Below are 20,286 nucleotides of genomic sequence, written 5' to 3'. Positions count from 1 at the left end.
CTCTTTTTTTTTTTTTTTAAGATTTTATTTATTTATTTGACAGACGGAGATCACAAGTAGGCAGAGAGGCAGGCAGAGAGAGAGGAGGAAGCAGGTTCCCTGCTGAGCAGAGAGCCCGACGCAGGGCTCGATCCCAGGATCCTGGGATCATGACCTGAGCCGAAGGCAAAGGCTTTAACCCACTGAGCCACCCAGGCGACCAACAGAGAACTTCTCTATGCTCATTGTAAGAGTATGAACTATACATATATTTTGGACAGCGGTTTGGCATTATCTATTAGTGTCTAAGGTGTCATGCTCCACACTCAGCATTTGAAGCTTTAGCTTCAGGATATTCTAGAGCAGGGATCTGCAAACCATAGCCCACTGACCAGATCTAACTACTTGATTTTATAAATAAAAGTTTATTGTAACAAAACTGTGTCCCTTTTTTTATGTGTTGTCTTCAGCTGCTTTCGTGAAAAGGGAATAGTTGAGTAATTGCAAAATGGAGCCCACGATGCTGAAAATATTTACAACCTTATCATTTGTTGTAAAAATTTGCTGATGGCTAACCTAGAAAGAACTTTGTCTGTATGAAGAAACATGTATGAGAAGGTTTATAGTAAAAAACTGAAAACACCAGTAGAACAGACAACTAAATTGGGAGTATCCAATGGGCTACTATAGAGCAGAGAAAAGGAAGCAGATGTGTACAACAATAGGAATGAATCTCTCCAAATAAACTGTTGAGTGAAACAAAGGAAGTATGAACATGATGTTTCCAACTGTGTCAAGGTTAAAGCATATGCAGCTGAACTGAATGGAGTCTATGGGATCATACACATGAAATAAAATGTTAAAGTAACATATGGGACAGGTCAAGTTGTTCACTTGCTTATCCTTAGGGACAGGGAGAAAACAGTCTCAGCTGCTCTCGCAAGGAGTTTCATGGGTACTGGTCTTATTTTCTTTCTTTAAATGGATGGTGTGCCCAAAGATATTTGCTTAATTGTCATTTGCATAATGACTTTTTTTAATTAAAAAAAAAAATCACTTCAGGTTCCAAATCAAATATCATTGGTTTTTTAGCAAGAGCAAAATTATCTAACACATTATATTATTTCCTCAAATTATTTTTTCACTCTGTTTAACCTATATACCATATATACTGACACAGATATTTTTAATAGTTAGTTTATTTGTTACATGTTTCTGAAAGAATTAGTTGGATATAGATCTACATATACACACACAATTATATTCCATATACTTACAGAGTATTTATAAAGAAGAACACAGTGGATGTTGTATGACTAGGGTTAAATGCTCTTGGTTAGCTCACTGCTCTGTTCCCTGGTCAACTAGGTGACCTCTAAATTATTCTATCATCTCAAAGTTGTTACTTGTAAAATGGGAATAATAATAATCTCTGCCTTTCTTTTTAGTGTGTATAACTTAAAAAATGCTCTGTAGTCATTTGTATAAAGAGTACTATCATTGTCACTTTCACAGTCCAGCATATGATGTCTGTACATCTTTGTTTCAGGTTGTATGGCACACCAGGCAACATTGACTTCTGGCCTGCGCTCATGGTTGAAGACCTGATCCCTGGCACAAGAGTGGGACCAACACTTATGTGCCTGTTTGTTACCCAGTTTCAGCGGTTAAGAGATGGAGATAGGTGAAAATTTGTCTGTTATACTTGTCAAAGATAATGAAATCAGTTTTTTGCCCGAAAATATAGGTGTACAATAACATTAAAAGTGTGATTCCATGCTTTCTATGATTTAAAATATTTTGAATATGAGCAATAACAAATAGTAGCTGGTCACAGAATTTTTCTGACTCCTGATAATACCAGATAACATTCCTTTTCATAAATTTTTATGTATCTTTGTTAAAAAATAAGAAATAGACTGTCTAGAAAAGGCATAGAAGTCAGTGGTTAAAAGGATGCACTAGACTCATTACCATGTGTTTAAATCTGGGCACCCCTACTTGCAACTATTTAACTTTAAGAAACATAACACCTGAAACCTGTTGCCTCATTTGTAAAGTCTGATTAACAGTAGTACCTAGGGCTCATAAACTGTGGCAACTGTAAATGATGTTGGCAGTGCAAAAGTTGACAGCTGGCCTGCAGCTCTGTCCCTTCATCTTCATGGAAGATTTGTTGACCCAATACCAGACCTCCTGGCAAAATCTGTCCTAAGGGCATTTACTAGTGGAATGATAACTGGGAATTCTTCCTAAAAATCTCTTGGTTTGTCTAAAGTGTTTATTGTAACTCAACTTGAATTTATGAAATTATGGCAGACAGCTGGCAGGAGATGTAAGTTCATGTAATATCTTTCTTGCAAGGCTAACCAAGTAAAAAAACTAAGAAAACTGAAGAACTAATCAGCCCCCACTGGGTTGGCATAGGACACACTATTAGCTCTCTTCTCTTACTTGAACCAAATGTGTTCCAAGTACTCGCTGTATCTTCTGAATCATTAGTATAGTCTTGAGTAAGGGCTAGGATTCATGTGAACTTGTTTGACAATTCAACCTTTTGTATTATTGCATAGGTGATATATATATGTCCTATATATATCTCATATATAGGACTTAAAACACTTCCTAGAACTTAGTTTTTAATTAAAGTTATACTAAAAATTATTCTTTACTTAAAAATTTTCTTCCCAATCTCTTCTACTTATGAATTATATTATAAAGAAAGTAGGAACAGCTTTAATTCCTTTTATTGCACATTGGCAAACATTCATAGTACAATACTTCATTTTTATTTTTATAAATTAGTTTTAGCACTCTGGATTTATTGCAACACGTAGTTGGGCTAATATGTTTAATTGATAATAATTTAAGAATATATGTAGTTAAAAACTAAACAAATTTGGGAAAGCTTTGGTTTTTTGGAGTCAGCTGTCTTCCCCATTTGTATTAGTTTACTAGGGCTACCATAACAAAGTCCAAAGACTGGGTGACATAGACAACAAATGTATTGTCTCGCAGTTCTGGAGTCTAGATCAGGGTTGGGAGTGTTGGTCCCTACTGAGGCCTCTCTCCTTGTCTTGTAGGTGGTCAGCTTCTCTCTTTCTCTCCAAATGGTCTTCCCCCTGTACTTGTCTGTGTCCATATTTTATGACCTTAATTTCCCCACAACACTCTAATGACTTATTTTTACTTAACAACCTCTTTAATGGACCTATCTCCAAATAAAGTCACATTCTGAAGTACTGGGGGGCTAGGATTTCAGACTATGAATTTTGAGGGGTCACAAGTCAGCCCATATACCATGTGAGTGGCAACAGTCTTTTCCTTTCTATCATGTGTTGTATGCCTACATGAGAAAAGTGCTTGGCATATGGTACTGAAATATTTCCTGAAGGAATGAACAAAGGTTCACTTTAATAGTGTTTTTTAAATTGTATCATTTCATTTGAAACCAAATGTATTCATTCTAATTAGCCAAGAGATATAATAAACTAGTGTGTATTAATAATTACAAAGCAACATTTCCCTTTTAGGCAAACATGTCAAATTAAATTATTCAGGTAATTCCTAAGGCCAATTTATGGAATTTTAGATTAGAAAATGTGCTTTTAAAAACCCTTTAAAACTTTACAAAGCTTTACTTTGAATCATTTTGTAAAACTTGACTGGAAAGTGATAGTTCAAAGCCATGGGATTTAAGAACTTATACAAATTGGAGGCAATTCAAACATGCTTAGTTGGAGAACAAACATAATCCTTTCCATATGCTTCTCTTTTGCTGAGCTCTTCTTGCTATTATCACTGCTCTGCACACAGCTCAGTGCAGTGCTCTGCCGGAGACCTCACTCTGCATCTCTCCTTGCTGACCCCCAGGTTCTGGTATGAGAACCCTGGGGTGTTCACTCCCGCACAGCTCACTCAGCTGAAGCAGGCATCACTGGGCCGTGTGCTCTGTGACAATGGTGACAACATCCAGCAAGTCCAGGCCGATGTCTTCGTGAAGGCACAGTACCCGCAGGATTACCTGAGCTGCAGTGAGATACCGCAGGTCGATTTGCGAGTATGGCAAGACTGCTGTGAAGGTCAGTGAGGATACCGTTGCCCTGTCTGGATCTGCATGTGTGCGTGCTTGTGTGATTTCTAACATCAAAGACTATGCTCCTTCAACAAAGGCACACAGAGGAAAACACACGAGAGCAGATCTTCCTTTTAGGAATCAGACGGAGTTTGGAGAAGACAATGGGAAGGCCAAAGGTTCCACCCCCCAGCCTCCTCCATTTGGGTCCAATCTCCTCAGACTGAGTGGTCGGAGGGCTTGCCAGGAAGGGAGGGGCCCAGCAGAGTGGGGCAGGGAGTGGAGGAGGCCTGGAAGAGCAGGAAGGGCCCAGCGGAATGGGCTGGGTCTTGGTGATGAATTTGGTCTCTTGTTCTCCCTGCCCTTCAGATGACTATGCCAAACATCAAACTCCAGTAATTTGGTACTGGATATATCTGCTTCCTGGGGGTCAGCTGACCACAAAAAGGAGCAAAATCATAGTAGCTCAGTTAATTTAGACTATTAGTCTCCATATGATGTTGCACCCATGTTCATTGGAAATTTGGGGATGTCTTGATAGAGTTAGAGAACTTTCTCTAGTGATACAACATAATTTGCCACATCTGCCATATCACCTTTTATGAGCAAAACTCTACCTAAGGTGCTTTGTATGCATCTAGATGCCACCACATTACCTCTTAAGAAATGTGGCTCTATTCTCCTTTAATGAGAGAATGAAGAGAATATGGCTTAAAAGTGTCAGATAACTTGGAGTAAGTGGTAACCTATGGCTAAGGAAAGGATCTATGTCAGCTGACACCTAGAAATGAACTAAGAGCTTGATGGTTCTGAGCAGAACATGCTATGGTTCCACATATGAGCACATATGAGCACATATCTCTTGCATGATACCTCACTGTGTCTCTTCTGCCTTTACCAACACATGGGCCACAATGGCCTCATGCCTGCCACGTTTAGAGGCTATGCACATGGGGGAGCACTGATGTTCTCTAAGAAGAAAAATGCAGCTGCAATCATAGAAATAGTAGTTGGCATTCACAGGAGGGGGGATGTTATTAGCCCCAAACATTCCTGAGTGGGAAAAGCAAGTTCTAGAAATAGGAGAGAATGTTGAACCAAAAACACAGTGACATCTGAGTTGCAGTTTCCTTTTTCTCTATGGTGGGTTTTATGGGACAGAGAACAAAGTCATTTAGTACTGTGAGGAGGAGGAGGTATACTTTTCCTCACCTCAAATTCTGGGTGAATTATGGCCAGAAATAATGAAATATTTCTATATCTCTAAAACATGGGACTCAGAGAGGCAATGTGAAAAACAAGATGAATGGCAAGTAGTAACACTCCTTTTGCTTTTTCTGCAGTCCTCAGACTGGGCATTGAGCCCACTGAGTGGAGGAAAAAATAGATGGGATGACAGGGTGTGGGCTACGATGAAAATAGCTGTGCTCTGGATGGAAGCAGTGATTCAAGTCCAGGAAGCAAAAGCTGTGGTCCCATTATGCCCACATATGCCTTTTCTAGGTGCTCACACTACCAACCCTGTGGTAGGTGATTCATATATAACGCCTACTGACCTCATAATCTTTATGAGTCTTTCAAGGTGGGTATCATTGTCCCCACTTCACATATGAGGAAAATGAGATTCCTGGATGATAACTACATATTCTGAGGTCCCCCAGCTGTGATTTAAACCTATATATAGTCAACCTGAAAGCCTCAGCTCTTTTCTCTGTGTGCACAGTCTCCTTTGAGCATCCGTAGGACAGGGGCGTGGCACAGATAGTGAGCAGTCACCAAATGTGGGCACCCAGCCTCTTCTACCCTCCTTCTCCTTCAGTCCTGTGGCACCAACATACTATCAAATTCAGACATCTCAGGACCCAGAGGAAAGATCCTCTCATTACTTAAATTGTAATGCATTTGTTATTGCTGATATTTGTTTTGGAAAATGAGTTGGAAAGATTTAACAGGCAAGGGGAGGAGGGAATCTTGAATATGTGAAGCATTCTTATTATTAAGAGTCCAATTTTTGGTCTTGAGGAATAATAAAAACTCTTTTTCTTTGATAGTGTCTCAAAAAACAAAACAAAACAAAACAAAAACCCCTAGAAATTAATTAACCAATAGTAAACATTTACCAAGAAGTTGGATAGAAAAATGAAGTGTCTTCTTTAATGGCACCGTCATTCTCAAAATCATGTTTGGCTACATGGCAGTCTATGTCTTCCTTAATACAATGCTCAGAAGTCATTTAGGGAGCAAAATCACCTAAGGACACAAATACACCTCAGGATACAAATAAATCATACTAAAAGGAATCTAAACATCTCTATAATATGAACCATTGTAAGCAGATGCAGATTTTATATTTCTTTGTACTTTCTGACCAAAAGTATATTTTTTCCAGAAAACCTAATTAAAAGACATTCTTTAAACTGAGAAACTTTATTTTTTAAAAGATTTTATTTATTTGAGGTGACAGTGAGTGAGTAAGAGAACATGAGCGAGGGGAGGGAGGGGGAGACAGAAGCCGACTCCCCACTGTGCAGGGAGCTTGATGCGGGACTCTATCTCAGGACCCCAGGATCATGACCTGAAGAGAAAGCAGACGCTTAACTGACTGAGCCACCCAGGTCCCCCTAAAATGAGAGACTATGAATAAAGATAGTTGGTAACTGCTCAAAAGTGGACCACTTATTTATGGCATAGGCTTCTTATACCTCCCAATTAACATCAGCATGCAGTTACTTAGGGGCAGATAGAATGATTCATATCACTGAGGAATTACTTTGTAGATTGTTGGTCTGTAATTTTCCTTAGCTGGCACATCATAGTTGTCCAAATTAACTGGGGCCAGAAATTCTTGTATTAGCCACATTGTGTCCACTGCTCAGACCTGAAGTTGTTACTTTCTTAAAGCATTAAGGGAAGTATCGAATGGAGGTATTAATGGATGCATTAAAGGACCTAGAAATCACTGTCTTTACTAATCACTATACTTATTTTACCCATATTCTCATTCCTGTTGAAGAATTCTTTACCATTCTCTGATAATCTCATTCTTAAGTGATTTAATTGTTTTAACTTTCATTGTCTTAGAGAAAAACATAGAGTTTGGTTTGGAATTTAACAGCCACTCCAAGCAATCTTAGTGGCTTATCTTTATTAGAAGGAAAGGTATTATCAATCTGACTCTCAACTAAACTGTATATGTTATTTTTAAAGAAGAATTTTTTTCAAGACTATTCCTTCAGTTCTATTTCCCATAAATAGTAGCCTGCTTGTTAATACTGATTATCAGAAGTTCCAAATTTAAATTTAACTACAACAAAAATTCTCTCTTAAATGCATAAATACATTGAAATGAACTCTTAATCTTTCCAAAAAATAATATTTTAAATTAAATTGAGTTTTGGATAATGGTACTTTATTGTTTTTAGTAGATAGAAGGATAGAAGGCACAAGATCTAAAAGATGGACATGCAACAGACATGTATGTTCACTTAGAGAGCTTTGTTGCTGTACGTTTGTGTAGGCAGTGAAGTGGTGGAGTATCTTAGGGTATTAAGGAGTTGGACTTTGTTTTCATTTTGCATGTCATTTATCACATCATGTTATCCATTTATGTTTGCTTCATACCACTGTATAAATATCCCCAAGTCATTCCATTTATATATATTACTAGGTCAGAATATGTCTACATATAACTTTTCTTAACTCAGTCTCAAACTTTGTGAGCAATTTCAATTCACACAGTTATACTTTTCTTCAACAAAGGGGTATGTGAATCTCATATTCTTTAATTATATATTCTTTAAACTTTGTATAATTTATATATATATTTTTTCTTTTGAAATATCCCTGGGTGTTAGGCCTAAACAGTTTACCCTCCAAATCTCTTTCCTTGTCCTTCTTATTTCAACCTCTTATATTTTGCTAAACGTCCTAATTATTTTTTACACATGACCACTAATATCAAATTCACTAATTTCAGTCTCAGTAGGAACCATTCTCCTTTTAAATTCCTCTGTTTAATTTCTTAGCTCCAACTTCATCTAATTAAGGTTTAGGAAGTTTTTCTTTGCAGCATTTGCCATGTCTTAAATTCCTCTATTATAATTCTCTGCCTTTTCCATCCCATGGGGCATACTCTGACTATGGCATCCCCTACTCTTTCCTTGGCTGTCAGTCTCCTGAAATGGGCAGCTACTTTTCCTCTATTACATCATGTGGATTCAGGTCTGGTTGTTGACATTATGTCCCTGGCAAAAAACTTCACAGAAGGTGATATCAGCCCCTCCCAGGGTGAGGGCAGGAAGACAGCCTTTCTACCCAGGTCATTCTCCACCTTCTGAGAAGTAGAGACCCCTAGCAGGGCCTGAAGGCAGAAGCTATCAGCGAAACCACAGAAATCTGGACATCAAGTCCTTCCAGAGCTAAGCTGTTTCCAGTCCTCTTCCCTGGCTGGGTGGTTCCATAGGTGTTAGGCTCCCTTGGGAGCACTTGGCCTAACTATTTCCCAGGGCCTCAGTTCAGCCTTCTCTAGGCACCCCAGCCTACACTGGTCTGCAGATCCCAGGCAGCACAGCTTGCCCTGGAGAGTCCTGACCCCCAGACTGAGAGCCCAGGGGAAGACTTATCTTCCACACAGGGGAATCCCTGCAGTTCCTGTGGCCTTGAGATGAGGCATCTACCACCAGGCCAGGCAGGCACTTTTCTTCCTGCTTTTTGTTGAGCTGCATCCTGATCAAGGTCTAAGCTCTCTGGGGAAAATCTGAGCTTTCCTGTGTGGCAGTGTTAACCGGCAGGTGTGGTTGCTGAAGGTCATGGGGGTTCCTGTTTAATCTTTTGATGCTCTCTCTTGTGTGGACTAAAAATATACTGAAGCAAGCTGTGGGAAAACTAGTTTTGATCTGGAGCTAGGGTAGGACATAGAATTCAGTTATAAAACATTGGTTTCTTTGAAGATTAAAAGCATTCTTATATAGAACCTTACGAGTTCCCACAAGGAAAAAGCAAAACACGTTTTAACTGTTTACTAGGTAGTTCACGCTCCCTCCTCTTCTCTTGTCTGGGAATATATAAATCCCATGGACTCTAAGCCCATGAAACCCATGGTTTTTTTGTGTTTTTGCTTGTTTGTTTGTTTTTGGTTTTGTTTTGTTTTTTAGAGAGAGAGCATGAGAATGAGTGTGGGGGAAGGGAGAGGGAGAGAGTCTCAAGCAGGCTCAGGTCATGATCTCAGAGTAATGGGATCAAGCCTGTATGGGGCTCTGTGTTCTGAGGGAAGTCTGCTTGATATTGTCTCTCTCCTTTCTCTCTGCACCTTCGCCTGCTTGCTCTCTCTCTCTTTCTCTCTTAAATAAATAGTTTTTAAAAGTAAAAACAAAACAAAACAAAAACAAAAATCACACAGTGACCCATCAAAAATTTAGGAAAACTTCCCTAGGCATCTTGTTTGTTCCATTTTGTCCTTGCCCACTTCATGATTTTTGTCTTATGAGTTTATTTCTCTGCTCAGCTTCTGTATTTGACACATAGATTTAAACCATCTGCTGTGTTGACTCTGATTCTGTCAATATGAGCAAACTGCAACTAAGTATGTGTGAAAGAATCTAAAGACAATTGGATGCCATGTACCAGGATGACCTCCTTCTGGGACAAGTTCTAGGTACTCCTGGTTTGATTTCTTTGTTGGACCACACAGCAGTCCACTGGAAGTCACTGGAGGAGCCTGTAATTTGCACAGGTGCTCCTACAAGTAGTACCAGAGAATGGGCAGGGGCAAAGTGGGAGTGTGCTGGTTCTGGATACAAGCTTTCATGAAGCAGATGCGTGCCTTTGGTACAAGTGATACGGCAGAAAACTAGGATACTTATGAGTTAGTCTGAAGTGATTAATATTGGTAAGGATTAAAGAAACAATGTTCTAATTCAAATCACGGAAGATTCTAGTCAAAGATTATTTTACCTACTGTTCATGAGGTTTCTATTTTCCTGAGTACATAAGAAAATGTTTTTCTGTCAACAATGTGTCTGTCTATATTATGCCAAAACAACTCACAGGTTGATTCAAAGTACATATAAGCATTAGCCCAGTTTGTGGGGATAGTTATCAGATGAATAAATTGCTTGATTTGTTATTATTCTTATTTCAACCAACAGAGAAGTAGTAATTCAATGCCATAAGTATGTGCTAGGAAACAGTCAAGTTCTTATGAAAAATATGGAGAAAAGGATGAAGAACAAAGAGATGTTCAGAACAGAGTCTTTGCTGTGGAAGTTATCTTATAAGCAACAAGTATTCAAAGTATTGATTGATTTTATTTGGTTTTAAAGGAAAGGGAACATGAAAACCTCATAAGGGTTGTAATCAAAAAAAGATCACAGTGATCAAAATAGCAAATGACACAATGAATGAATTTAATAAGTAGGAATTTTATTGCACATAATGCAAGATTTCTCAGATTTTTAGATTTAATATATTATATCACTTGACATAATTTATAAAACATAAAGCATTTCACATTACATGTCTGTGTTCTTTTTCTCCCTTAGCTATCTTAGTTATAGGCCTTCAGAGTGAGAGATGACCCGAGAGATCATTTCATTTGAAAAAAAACAAAAACGAAAAAAGAAAAACCCACTTCATTTTAAGATTAGGAAGAAAAAATTGAAGAGGTCTAAGTAACTTACTCTCACTTACCCTCACTATTTATTAGCAGAGCTAGGGATGGAATGCAGACATCTCAATTCCACATCCAGGTTTTATTTCTGTTCTTCCTTATCTTACTCTTTAATGTCATAACTAGTTTTCTTTTCTGTATACTTTCCATAATCTCCTCCAAGTCCCTTTTACTTGAGATAAATATGGGAACTCTTCTTTAGCTGGTTGATGTTCCTTTTAGAATCCTATGCTAAAAAATTGTAAATGTAACACTCTTGACATTTTACCATCAATTTAAACTAATTTTTAGTATCATTTAATGAATAGATCAAGAGCCTTTGCATAATATTATAAACATCACAGATGCAACTAATAATATTCACAAGTCCTTATTACCAATCTACTTATTTCAGAGAGCTTTATAATTGGCACATTTGTTTGCGCTGTAGATCAAATAAATCAAACTCTACTGATAAAATTGATTCTACATAGAGCATAAAACATTTCTTTGAGTGTCAGAAAATGATTTACTCTCCAGTCATGTCATTTTCATTTCATTTAGAAATGAAAAATAACACCTAATGCAGGTGATGTATTAAGACCCCATGCCACTTGATTAAATAAAACTACTTTCAAATAAAACAATTTCACAAAGAACCAACAGATGCATATTTTCTACTGGGGTTTATGGAGCCATCTGGTCTTGCAATTTCCAGCTGCATAGTTTACATTAAGTTCTGTCTTTAAAACATCAAGTAATTTTAAATACAATATATTTTATATACAAATGTAAATATATTTATGTTTACTCTTGACTTTAGTTCAAATAAATTGTGCTTATGTTTGTAAACTAATGAAAGTTTAATTTCTTCCATAAGAGACTGATTTTATTACCACAATATTTCATAATGTTATGGCTGTTTCATGCTTAACTTATAAAATGCCTTCCAAGTATTACTAAAGAAGTAAGATTTCAGCAACGCCTATAAAGCTTTAATGAACCAATTAATTTGCAACAGTGTTCTCAGGTTTGTCTTTGAAAGTAGTTGCTATTTTTAATAGAGCACCATAGGACATCTCATCTCCCACTCTCCTTGGTTCTGTAAGTACATAATATCTTATATGAATAGCTTGTTGAAATCAAGGTGAGAACAAACCTCATAAGCAGGATAAAGGGCACTAAATAGCCCTGAAATGATACAAAATTGATGTGTTTAAATGGTGATACTGTTACTGAATCAAACTCTACTGATAATGTTGACTTTACATGTGTGTGTGTGTGTGTGTGTGTGTGTGTATAAAAAATAAAACATTAGCTATTAAATGACATCTCATAAGTTCTGAGGATATTGTGTTATCTTCCAAATACTTCCTGTTTTTATTTACAATCTAAAACATCCCAGTAGGAAAAAACCTTCCCATTCCAGAGGTAGGTTGTTAGGGTGCCTGGGTGGCACTCTTGATTTCCTGTGTCCAGCTCCACACTGGGCCTGGAGTCTATCTCTCTTTCTCTGTCTCTCCCAATACCCCCTGACACTCATACACTTTCTCTCTAAAAAATTTAAATAAATAAAAAATTTAAAAATTTTAAAAAAGAAGTAGGTTGCTAATAAGTACAGTTTCATTAAGTTGTTTAAGTTAGGAAAAGGTCTTTTAATACCAAAAATTGATTTATGATTCTTTTTAGTATTACTATAAAATTTTAAAATTCTCACTATATTTAGAATTATTAGTGTTTAAATATTGACATTGATAATTAGTGAAATTTCTTTTCAAATATGCTGCCATGAAATATAAAGTACTTAGCAGTGAAGACAGGATGTACGCCTTGCAGACACTAGGGAAATAAAATCAACAATATAGAAACTAACCAATGAAGCATAAGCAAAAATTAAAGAAAGCTAGTAAGACTCAGATGTAGTTGAAGCTTCAGTATATTAAGAGAATTATTAAATGTAGAAAAAATTCTTAGATGTATCCAAAAATAGTTTCAACTCTACCTCATTACAAGAGATACACTTAAACAAGAATATTTAGAATGATCAAATATAGAACAATAGGTAAAAGTAAGCCGGGCACACAAAGAGACAGAAACATGAGTGGCAAAAACAATATTTTTAAAAGTTGAATTTAAGAAAGAAAAGCATTAATGGACATGGGTCTACTTTCATTTCACAATTGGTATGTGTCATCGTTAGAAACTCTCATGTGTCAAATAACATCTATTTAGCACACTTTAATGGAAGTATATTTGAATATTATTAATGTGATCACTTTATAAGAGATGTATCTAACTTTGTGCCCTATAAAGTAGAATTAACTTTATTTTAAAATATCCTTTGAAAATTCTGAAAAGTTGACTATATGTCATATCGCAAGGAAAACTGAAATTCTTACAAGGAAAATTGACATACAACATTCTCCATTCAACTAGTCTAAAACTAAATGATTAGATTTAAAATAAACTTGTTACTTAGACATTTTTTAAAGATTTTATTTGTTTATTTGAGAGAGAGAGAGAGAGAACATGAGCAGGAAGAAGGCAGAGGGAGAGAGAGAGAAGCAGACTCTCTGCTGTGCAGGGAGCCCGAGGAGGGTCTTGATACTAGCAGCTCCTGAGATCATACTTGAGCCCAATGCACTCACTCGCTTAACCAACTGACCACCCAGGCACACCTATCTAGGCACACCTATTTTTAAATCATTTTAACAAATATTTTTTCAGGGAGGTAATGAAAATTAAGTGGGATGTTTTATTAAATATTAATATTTATATAGCACTTTAATATATACTTACTTTCACATATTTTAATAATAAATTAATATATGATGTAATATTTTTAATAATTTAAATTTTAGTTTGCTAGGGCTGCCATGACAAACTATTCCAGGCTACACTTGAACAATAAACATTTATTGCTTGAACAATAAACATTTATTGTCCCACAATTCTGGAGGACAGAAGGATTGTTGGTATTGTGGGGTTGGTTCTCCTTGAGGGCTATGAATGAGAATCTGTTCCTTGACTCACCCTGAGCTTCTGGCTGTTGCTGGTATCATTGGCTTGCCTTGGCTTCTCCTGTATTACCCCTTTCAACTTTCATTATCACATGGTTTTCTAGCTCTGTATGTATCTGTGTTTAAGCTTCTCCTTTTTATGAGGACAGCAGTCACATTGGATTAGGGCCCACCCTACACCAGTGTGAACTCTTCGTAACTAAATACATTTGCAATGACCCTTTTTCCAAATAAGGTTACATTCTGAGGTTCTGGGGGTTAGGACTTCAACATATGAATTAAGGGGAAGCACAGCTCACTCCATAAAAATGTATTTGTGTTGTTTCAAGCCACCATGTTTGTAGTAAGTTATTGCACTGCAATAGATAATGCAATTGCAAAGTAGAAAGAAAATGGAATGCAGGTAAGAGTATGAAGAAGTATGAATGGTTTTCTGCTGTCATCCCTCCCTTCAAAACAACTGTGGGGACAGCTCACTATACAGATGAAACACCATCTAAAGATAGAGAATGTTAATTCCTCCATAGGAACTAGGAACTAAGAATTATATTTGATTGTTACACAAATACAACATAAGACAACAGCATTGAATAAAGCTGTTCTCAGAGTCTCCCCCAAATTGTCATTTTTATGTTTCATTAAATTGTTATTTGTACTTCTCCCCCTTTTCTATTCTTGCCAGCAAATGAGAAGTGCTAAAATGTTAAGAAACAAGGGTTGACCATAACTTAAAAACAAAGTGTTATATATTTTTGTCAATTTTTAAGCCTATCATCATTGATATATTTTTGATACGTGGAATGCAGCATCAGGACCCTGATATTCCACAGTTGTAGAGTTTTGATCAATTCATGCAAACATGTATGTTTGCCTGAGCTACTGTACCTTCAACTCCCTAACTTGAACTTGTTTACTCATCAAGGAATGTCATTCCACTCCAACAAATCAGAACGTCCAAACCCATGCCTAAAGCAGCTTGTTGTCTTCAGAATCTTTTGATTTCATTAAATTAATCATTAATGTCCAGGATTTCATGTCCTGACATGTTTCCTTACCATGTGTCCATCTCTAGGCCAGACCAGATGGGGTCTATGTTTAGATATGACTCATGGGAGATGACTGCAATCTACATACCCATTGAAATAAGCTTTCCTTATTTCAGTACTCACTGCCAAACAGACTGACATCACATTTCTACTAGTTTAATTTGACAATACCTTTAAATAGCAAGTTGTTGCTTTTATGCAAGTTTTGCAAATTGTTCGGTGCTATTTTTCACTATAAAGAAATGTAAATGTAAAAAAATCCTGAAGTGTTTATACCAATTATTTTCAGGGAAATTGTTTTTGAAACTCATTTGAAATTGCCTTGAAAAACTGTCTACAAACATATTACCTTAAATTTTAATTCATTCAACAATATTTTTTGAATGTTAGTTCTATGAACAAAAGCATTTATAACTTTGACATTATGCAATAGTTGTTTATGAACTAAATAAGTCAGTCATCTTATTCTCTAAAGTTTTTTCCAAAAATAAAAGTGATGTTGAAGCTTAATCTGTATATGACATTCTTTCAGAATGTTTTAGTTCCCTTAACTCATTTAATTCTCTCACCAACTCCATGAGATAAATTGTGTTATCATCCTCATGTACAGATGAGAGAATGGAGTCAACAAGTTTAAGTAGTTTATCCAAAGTAATATATTTCAAATGTGGAAGGCATTACCATTCAAACCTAGATTGAATCCTGCTATCAAACTCTTAAACACAAAAAATAACAAAGAATTGGATATTTTAAAATAATGATTTGGCCTGTTTGATTTCATTCACTCATTCATTAAAATATTTATTCTGCGTGGATCATGTGCAGGTGCTGTACTATGGGATGGGGATAAAATGGTAGGTAAGACAGAGCCCTCCTCTCTGCTCTCTCCTTAACCAGTGAAGAATAGTAGACAGAGGTACAGAGTGCTGAGAGAATGTAATGAATTTCCTTCTGACCTGGTCCTAGCAGTTTAAGAAAGGCTTCTTAGAGATGGTGATGTGAACCTGTGGTGTTTATTACTTAGGTGAGAGAGACCAAATGAAGTTGGAGCTGGATGATTAGCCATGAATGGTGCATTAGAGAGAAATGAGGCTGAAGACAGAAGAATGTGTGCACAGGGAAGGATTTTGTTTGACATAGGAAAGATCTAGGGCTTCATTCATAGTACAAAGGCTGAGGGATGGGTTGGGGGGCCAACTTAGGCTGTACTGACTGAATGGGAAGTTATATGTATTCATGCATACACACATTGCATTATACTTGTTGAAAATGAGCCATATTGCTTTATCTTCATCCACATCTCTCTTTTTTTTTTAAAGGTTTTATTTATTCACTTGATAGAGATCACAAGTTGGCAGAGAGACAGGCAGGGAGAGAGAAGAGAAAGCAGGTTTCCTGCTGAGCAAAGAGCCCAATGTGGGTCTCTATCCCATGACCCTGGGATCATGACCTGAGCTAAAGGCAGAGGCTTTAACCCACTGAGCCACCCAGGCACCCCTTCATCCCACATCTCTTAATGGTGTCTTCTTTTTTCTTTCCCCCACCCCAGGGAACCATTTTTTAAAATTTAATTTTATTTTTTCAATGGCATCTTGAAGTAGTATCTGCTGTATTAACATGCCTCCACTAAGTCATATGTAGACCAGAAATTTTACAGTATTTTTGAGCCAGTATGAATTCAAGTAATCTCCTTTTATCTTTCACTCTAGATCTAGCCATCCATCCATCCTTCCACTCATTCATTCATCCAGTTAACAAATAATGGTACCATTATTCCAAAGTTGCACAAACCCCATATTCAGGAGTATTGATCTTATTATTTCTATTTTTCTCATTCCTTGCTGTCATGTAGCAGTTAAGAGGTTGGGCTTTTGAGACAATATATCTGGATTCAAATCCTGGCTCTTCCATAAAAAGCTGTAGTACCTTGGAGAAGGTAATGTAACCTCTCTTAGTTTCCTCAAGGTAACACTAGGGATAATACTACCCATCACATGTTATTATGAAGTTTTAAATTAATAATTGATGTTAGGCCTAAGAACAGAGTTTGAACAAGTGTATATACGTATTTATAAAAGATATATATGCATAGATATAAAACCAAAGCATCTACCAAATTAACATACTGTTTCAATTCAGATGTTGTTTGCATAAGAGCCAAACTTTCAGCAATCAAAGATGCTTTACCTCTTCAGCAATAACTAGGGATAAATACCAAGGTGAATTTAAAAAAAAAAAAGATGTCAGGAATAAAAAAACCTGTCACATTAAAAGAGATGCCTGGTCATTGCAACTCTAGTGAGTTGTTCACCCCACTCTCAGCGTTCATTCTCATGTGGAACTAGGGTGCGGGGAGTGATTCTCTGTATTTTTGTTCCCATATGTGCATCACTATATACCTGTTACATTACAAATACAACTAACTCTTTGCTTTTGGGACTTATGTATATGACCTTGCATATTCTATTGGCACTTTAAAATAAATTCCAAAGTTCTATCTTCCTAAAAGAATAAAGACAATAGATAATGTGAGTTGACCTGCAGCCCCCTTTCTCTATACTTTTTTCCTTCTTATATGAGGATTAAAAGGTATGATATTTGGCTTAACTGGAAATGCTGTGTTTTTCCACTTGCAAACTCTTCAAAACCAAGAACCATGCCTTACTCATTTTTATTTTCCCTACACTGCTTAGTCTAATAACTTAGTTTAGGAAGTTCTATATATTTATTGACAAAAATTATATACTCTTCAGAAATAAAAAAATTAAAATAATTTTTAAAAATTAAAAATTAAGTTTTATTACATGAGTGAAACACATATGTATTAGTTTTTTTCTTTTTGTTTTCATTTCTATTTTTTCTCACCCAGATCTGCAAATACTTATGGATTATTGATTATTGATAAGGTGCTAGGTTGAAGTAATTGTGTAAAAGTAGGCATGTATAGGTCTGTTAGTATACTACATAACTATCTATAATGTCTCAAAAATACTTTTTCAAAAGTAACAAACGCAACATTTTCAGCAGCATGTATTTCCCATGAGTTCATGGGCAAATCTTGCCCAGTGAAGTAGTTCGTCATTGCCACAGTTTTACCTCCCTTCTTGAGTACTTCTCTGTCTCTGGGAAGAATTCTTTACTTTCATGTTCCTCCTTGATTGTCCAAAGTCTCCCACCTGTCCCAGGCCTCAGCCTACTGAAGTGAATCAGACTTCGGAATAACCCATTTCTTTCTGCTTACTTACATTTACTGTTTTAAATTGTTTAAATCATGACTATTTCTTATTGAAAACTGGGACAAAACAAAGGATAGAGGTAGAGTAAGAAAAAAGAAATAACTATAACAATGTTAGACACATCACTGTCACCATTTTAACATGTTGTCATTTATTTTCTATTTATTTTAATATTAGTAAGTTCATATAGTATAACAAAGTTTTATTTTTCTTTTGTGTCTAATTTTATAGTATTTGTAGCTTATTTTGTTATTTAAAATACCAACTTAAATTTTATCCTCAGCTTTGCTTAATATTTTATCATGGAACATATTCCTCTTGATTTTAACTTACATATGCTAAGGTGATTGTGTAAGTTGTCTTTACTTCCCCTTCCTTGAGACATAAGTTGCTATTGCCCAATACAAAATGCTATAGAATAATCCCTTGTTTCCCTCTAATTTATGCTGTCCAGTGTAACCTCTTAGATTCAAGTGTGTAGTGAAAAGCTCTGGGATGGTTATCACGTTCCATTTCAATCTATTTTTCCCTCCAGCATTAAAAATTCTTCTTCTTCCTTTTTTTTTTTTTAAGCTTTATATGTAGTAGTTTTACTATTTGGAAAGGTAGTTTCTACATCATTGTGTTTCTTCTCAATATACCTAGTTTCCAATCCAACTTTTTTCAAATGAAATTTAAAGAACATTTGTTTTTATTGTTCTTTTATATTTATATAAAAAATTTCAGACCATTCTCATGTGTTTTTATTGTGGTGAAAAACACTTACCATAAAATTTACTATGCAAACATTTTAAGTGTACAGTACAATAGTGTTAACTATATGCACATTGTTGTGCCGTAGACATTCTGTCTACCACGTTTTTGTTTCTTTCCCCATTGTCAAGTCCTCTAAGTGAAAAAAATGTACCCTGTGATCAATGTCCTTGCTCAGATTCAGCTTGCTCTCCCTGTGGAGCCTCCACGGATTTTGCAAACTGTCTTGGTATCTCACCTGCTTTGGTAAAAACAGAGATGGAGCCACATGCAAAACCAGAAACCTGTAATTGAATTGACCAAGCAACTATCCATTTTCCTTCTCAATTAAAGAGATACTCTAGATAGGAGGATGATGGCAATCTCACACAATGCTCATGTGGATACTTTTCCCCCACAGACTGTAGGAGTAGAGGACAGTTCAGAGCATTCACACAAGAATCTCGAAAGAAACGGTCTGCTCAATACAGCTATCCTGATGAGAAAGATAAGGACTTAAGTGATCTACTCATTAGGTATGTAGAGAAATATTTAATTTCTTTGGGCTATTTACCATAGATTTATTTCAAATATACAGTTTGAGGGTTTTTATAGAAACCATGGCTGACTCATTTACATGTAGGATAAATTATACAATGATGAGCAAATAAGCTTTGTGATAAATATGGGTTCCTTTTCACTCTGGAACATCATGTCCAGGGTATGCTCAGTAATAAATATTTCTCAATAAAGTACAGAAAATTACACATCATAGATGTTATTTATGATTCCTTAAATCACATTATGGATATTGATGTTTTTAAAATTCTTTTCAAAAATAGGAAACTCAGCATATTGTTTGTAAGGAAAGTAATAACATTTATCAAGTTAAGTTGATTTCAATTCATTTATAGTGTATAGCAAGGAAGGTTTCATTTGTGACCAAAATGGGATATTTTTGAACCCTTAGAAAATTGAGAAATGTCAGTCTTATTCCTTTGAAATCTGTTAGGACTTCTCCTGTGACACTTATACACAAGCTTCATATGTAGTTACTTCTTTACAAAGTTCCTTCACACAATTGTCTTGGAAGTTTCTGAAAAGAGAAACAATGACTTGAGCATGGGTATATACAGTAGCTTCTTTTCACTGAGTAAATATTCAGTAGATGCTTGTATAACTAAATTACCAAAAACAAAAATAAAAATGTTGTAATTCGCAGCCCCATAGGAGGGATACTATTGAAAACACTTTGTTACCACACGCTAAGTAACTTGGCGTTCATAGAAGCCTCCTAAGCATTATCATTCAGTCAAATTCAAAATATATTTTTGGAGTTCCTGCCCTCAGTCACAACTGAGAATTTGTGATGTATGTAGAAGTGAACAAGACATGGTCTTGTAAGACTTATAGTCTAGGAGAGAAAGTGGGTCATATGATAAGCGAGATGGGTGAAGGCTTCAGGCTCTGGCACAGGTTCACACCCTGTTTCCACTACTTCATGGCCACAGGTTATGTAAAATTTCAGTCTCAGTTTCCTCAGCTGCAAAAT

At 36.1% G+C, this 20,286-nt stretch overlaps 1 protein-coding gene across 1 annotated transcript in view; it reads left to right on the top strand.

Annotated features, from left to right (window-relative positions):
• Nucleotides 1-20,286, top strand: part of PXDNL (peroxidasin like) — a 454,842-nt gene that overhangs the window by 406,235 nt on the left and 28,321 nt on the right. The window contains exons 18-20 of the mRNA XM_032841176.1: nt 1,529-1,663; nt 3,853-4,061; nt 19,156-19,270. Of these exons, the coding sequence (XP_032697067.1) occupies nt 1,529-1,663; nt 3,853-4,061; nt 19,156-19,270 (459 nt within the window). The remainder of the gene's footprint in view (nt 1-1,528; nt 1,664-3,852; nt 4,062-19,155; nt 19,271-20,286) is intronic.

The sequence above is a fragment of the Lontra canadensis genome, unplaced genomic scaffold, assembly GCF_010015895.1.
Source record: "Lontra canadensis isolate GAN:19392208 unplaced genomic scaffold, GSC_riverotter_1.0 scaffold121, whole genome shotgun sequence".
Lineage (NCBI taxonomy): Eukaryota > Metazoa > Chordata > Mammalia > Carnivora > Mustelidae > Lontra > Lontra canadensis.
Note: the sequence above shows the minus strand (reverse complement) of the source record. Positions and strands in the feature narration are given on the sequence as shown.